The sequence below is a fragment of the Tasmannia lanceolata genome, unplaced genomic scaffold (assembly GCF_043159265.1).
Source record: "Tasmannia lanceolata isolate RefF3 unplaced genomic scaffold, GAP_Taslan_0.1 ptg000035l, whole genome shotgun sequence".
Lineage (NCBI taxonomy): Eukaryota > Viridiplantae > Streptophyta > Magnoliopsida > Canellales > Winteraceae > Tasmannia > Tasmannia lanceolata.
Genome location: NW_027518712.1, coordinates 2,010,757 through 2,015,710, shown reverse-complemented (window position 1 = coordinate 2,015,710; position 4,954 = coordinate 2,010,757). Strand labels below are relative to the sequence as shown.

Sequence of the window (4,954 nt, the reverse complement as noted above, 5' to 3'; positions counted from 1 at the left end):
TCGGCTTCCTCTTTAGAGGGGGAGTCTTGATTGTTATTATTAGTTACTTGATCAAGTTCAGAAGCAGAATCAGCAGAAGAGACAAGTACAGGAATATAAGCAAAAGAGTCTTTTATTTCATCAGAATCAATGATTACATCAGATGACTTGCCCACATCAGGCGTTACAGACTCTAAAACAGGATGAAAAAATAAGTCGACATCAGTATCGACACAACTAGAAACATGTACAGCCAAAGAATCAATGAATACGCCCTCAGACTCGGACTCAACGCCACCAAGGATAGACTCATCACCCACTCCAGAGGTAGACACGACCTCTACAGTACCTGCATCAAAAGAAAAGTTAGAAATGACAGACTCTGGGACGGACTCAGAAACTGACACATACTTTGAAACAACTGACTCTTTTGAAGGGACTGGAATATACTGAAGGACTACATGGGGTATAACCTGTGACGTCCAGTTATCCAGAGGTCCCTCGGCTGGGGTGATATAGTCCTCTGGGTTCAGAAAAGGTGCATCTCTTCCAATCATAGCAATGACTGGTGCCTCGGTCTGAAACAAAGAATTCAAGAGTTCCGGTTCGAAGTTCTCAACCCAGTCTAAGTCTGATTCCTCTGTCACAACTGACTCTGCAATCTGCTTACTGTAAAATTCTGCTGGTAGTTCATCTGCGAAGAAGATCTCAAGACCTGGCAGCTTTACCCCATTCTCATCGTACCATGGCTCTGAAAAACCGTGATAAGGGCAATCAGCTCCCTCTTTCCGGAATCTTCCATTCATGATCATACTGAACGGTCCCATTGGAAACTCTAAACCCTTGCGGCGGCATTCAGCCCATTTGAACATATAAGATCTCATTTCTTGCACCTCTTTGCGAGTTGGCTTGTATCCCAACCCAAACAACCCGTCAGATGCTTTTAACTCTGGCCGCTCAGTCAGACCCTGCATATTCTTTCCCAAACCTGCCCCTGGGAGATATCCAAATCGGCGCATCATCTTGACTACCCGAGTATTGGTGCTAGAGAGAAACATAATTTCGTCACTCATAGCCTCTTTCATAGTGATAGCTGAAACTTCCACTGAAAATCCTGTCAGACTGATATCTCTTGTGTTTTCAGTAACAAGCTCTTGAGATATTTGTCCGACTTCTGGCTCGGGATCTCCCTTGACTGTGATCACCCGATTGTTTCGAATGAATTTTAGTTTTTGATGAAGTGTGGAAGGGATAACTCCAACCTTATGCAACCAAGGTCGACCAAGCAAGAGACAAAAGGAAGTCTTGATATCCAATACTTGGAATTCAATGTCAAAGGTTTCTCCTCCGATGACAATCTCAGTAGCCAATGTTCCAATTACATCCCTTCGGGTTCCATCATATGCTAGTATACCCTGCTCAGACGGAATGAAGTCTTCAGGCCCAAACCCCAGAGTAGTGGCAGTACTCAAAGGACATACATTCAGAGCCGACCCATTGTCTACTAACACCTCTGATACTTTCTTTCTGTTGCACAATATGGTGATTTTGAGAGGACGAGTATGGTCCTTTCCTTCTGACGGCAAATCCTCGTCTGAGAAAGACAAGGCTTTTGAAGCTTTGGTCATGGCTACCAGACCGACCAACTCATCTGGAGTAATTTCAACAGATACTTGGGACGAGTTCAGCTCACGAAGTACAACCTGTCTATGCTTCGGCGATGCCATCAGTAAACCCCAGATAGAAACATTAGCTTGGGTTTTCTTAAGCTGATTCAGCAGGTTATCTTCCTCTTCATCAAGTCTTTGCTTCTGCTTCTGACTGCCAACCCCTCTTGCAACTTCAGCGGGATTTTCAACTCTGAGCTCAGCTGGTTTGAAGACTCGTCCACCACGTGTGACGTGGCGGAGCTCATCGCATTGATCGTTCAAGAGCAACAGATCTTCATCATCTATCTTAAGGATGTATGGGGTTTGTATCTCTTTTTCCTCATCATCACTCACCCTTAAGACGTACAGAGATTCGGATTCTTTCTCTTCATCCTCACACTGGAAAACATATGACTGGTTTGATGGCCCAGCCACATCAGGCTCGTTCCAGGATAATACATATGGCCTTTCGGATTCTGCCCACTGATCTTCTTCTTCAAATTTCCAGACATAGGTCTCTTCAGATTCAATAGCGAATATGAAGGAAGCAGGATCAATGACAGACTCTTCAGCGCAAATGACATTGACTGAAGGCGGAGGCGGCATTGCATGCGTAGGAAGGGGGTTTCTGGTTACATTTGGTAACTCTATTGACAGCTCCTTCCTATCAATCATGTTCTGTATTTGGTGTTTCAAAGCTAAACACCTATCAGTAATATGGCCAGTGTTACGATGATAATCACAGAACTGATCCTCTCTCCAGGATCTCGGCAACGGGTTGGGAGGAGGCTTAATGTCAGGCAGCTTGATCTTCCTGTCTTTTAACAACTTCTTCAAAGCCACAGATAAAGAATATGGAAGGGGATCAAAATGACGAGGAGGCTTCTGCTCCATCGGCGGCCTTCTCACTTCAGTGATTACCCTGGGTGGGGGCCTGACATAATTGACATTATGTACTTCCTTCGGCGCCATCACAGGTCGCTTCCCCTCTCTGACATCAGACGATACTCTAGATCTCAGGCCTTTAGCCAATGCATCTTCTATCTGAGTCCCAGTCTTAATGAGATGATTGAAATCGAGGAAATACTGAATAGCCATATGATGATAATATTGCGGCGACAAATTTTTCACCACAATCTTGATTTGATCCTCATCTGACAGACGATGAGTCATTTGTGCTGCTTTCCTTCTCCATCTGCGGATGAAGGAAGTAAAAGTTTCATTGTGACCTTGCTTCAGCGCTTTGAGATCTCTTTTGGTCACATCGATCCCCTCCTCCATGGAGAATTGTTCGACAAACCTATTTGCAATATTCTCTAAAGTTCTGATCTCTTCAGACTTTAAACTCAAGAACCACTTTTTAGCCACTCCGACCAAAGATCGGGGAAATAAGAGAGCAACTTGCTCCGGAGATAGACCATGCTGCTGTTAAAGCGGAAGAACCGACATTAGATGGCTTCGAGGACACCCGGTCCCATCGTATTTATCCATGTCCGGAACTTTGAATCTAGGAGGCAATGTGACTCCTGGATACAACATAAAATCGGCCATGTTCAACTTTTTCGGGCCTTGAAATTTTATGTTTTCCACCTCTCGGGCCAACATATCCATTCTGTCCGCCATCGCTGTGCCCTCATTGGCTCTATCCAGATTAGGATGGCAATTCTCTTCTGCATACTGCTCATCATCAATATCGTCTTCGACATTTAAAACAGCAGGCCGGGCCATTGCAGGAGGGGGAGGAGGTAAAACAGAAGGGTGCTGAGCCACATGCTCTTTGGAGGTAGATTCTCTATCATTTTTCAGACGGGCTATCTCCTCATTCATGTTATTCATTTGCTGGAGCATAACCTTCATTATCTCACTCATCTCAGCTATAGTGTTTGCAGATTCAACCATCTGTTCAGGAGTAAATTGGACGGACGAAGGGATTTCCTGGAGATTGGAGAAAGGTAATGCAGGGGAGGTAAAAGAAATTGGTGAGGAAGAAAAACGACTCAGCCTGGAATCAGCGGACTGACGGGACCAGGTTGATTTTGAAACAAGGATTTTCTTAGGAGCAATGACTGCTCAATCAAGAATCCTGTAATGGAAATATGAACACTAGATTAAAAATTTGATAATTGAGATAAACTATTCTCATCAAATAATGACAAGAGAAACAGAAAACACACTTTCATTGATAAGAAATTTGGGATTACAATTGATGAAAACATCAGTCTTTGATTTCAATTAGATAAACAAATGGTAATTGAAGAAATCAATACGACAAAAATATGATAAGGTCTTCAAGGTCTTTCGATACGGGCTCTCTTTCCCTCGGGTTCTTCTGAAAAATCATTCCGCTCGATCTTAGACGATAGAGCAAATCTCTGACTAATAACTTTGTTTCTCCAGGCAGTTACAATAGACTGGATGAGATCAGGAGTAAGCTTCTCGCAAAGGGGAGGGGTTACGATTCTGGGAGGATATGGCTTTCCCGTAATCTGGTAAAGCAAACGCATGGGTGCGTAGAAGGTTGATTTTTCCAAACCCATAAGATATACAAAGGAATATGGGTAAGTACTAGTAATGACCTGAAGGCATGAATGACTCACCATGTGAAGTTGGTCATGGTCTACATGCTGCAACCAATGGTGCCATTCGTCAATGGATTGGGGTTGGTTGGCCATTGATTGCCATGACGAATGATCCTTAAGGGTATACTTAATGGAATTTTGTGGCTTAAGAATAGTAAGCTTTTCACAAAGCCACAAATAAAGCAGTTTAGCACACCCATAGAAACTATTTTGGACTTTTGAAGGATCAATACGATCTAGTCCTAAGATAGTTTCTGCTAACATAGTAGGAATAGGATTTCTTCCTTTGTTAATCTGGTCTACTATACCCAGCAAAGCCAATGGGGCAACACGGGGGTCGCCACGAATGACATGGCGAGCAAAAACTCCAAAGATTAAGGCACTACGCCGACAGCTTTGGAAACGGGAGTTAGTAGGGTCAGTGTTTTTAGAAAAAATTTCAATAAGGATATGGACCTCTACATGCGTGCCTTTGAAGCAAGGTAAGGCATCAACGATATCATTTTTGAATAACCCGCAAAAGAGGGAATTAGAAGAGTTTATGTTTGCAGGTTGAATCCAGAGTCCTTCAGATGTGATCTCTAGCAAGGCGCACCAATCTTCAAAGATTGGGCAAAGTTCAAAGGAACCGAATCGAAACACATGAAGAATGGGATCCCAAAGCTTTGCAACTTCCTGAAGAAATTTCCAATTTATACCAGATACGCTCAAGTAATTGAACGTGCTTATGAATCGATCGATCATGCT

General features: G+C 43.3%; 1 protein-coding gene across 1 annotated transcript; it reads right to left on the bottom strand.

Moving 5' to 3' along the window:
* Positions 1-319: 319 nt before the first annotated feature.
* Positions 320-3,527, bottom strand: LOC143859614 (uncharacterized). The gene is made up of 5 exons (XM_077370273.1): positions 3,219-3,527; positions 1,809-3,053; positions 1,299-1,691; positions 546-947; positions 320-328 (listed from the first exon to the last, which is right to left on the bottom strand). Exons 1-5 carry the CDS (start codon positions 3,525-3,527, stop codon positions 320-322), a joined length of 2,358 nt encoding a protein of 785 aa, XP_077226388.1.
* Between the last annotated feature and the right edge of the window lie 1,427 nt (positions 3,528-4,954).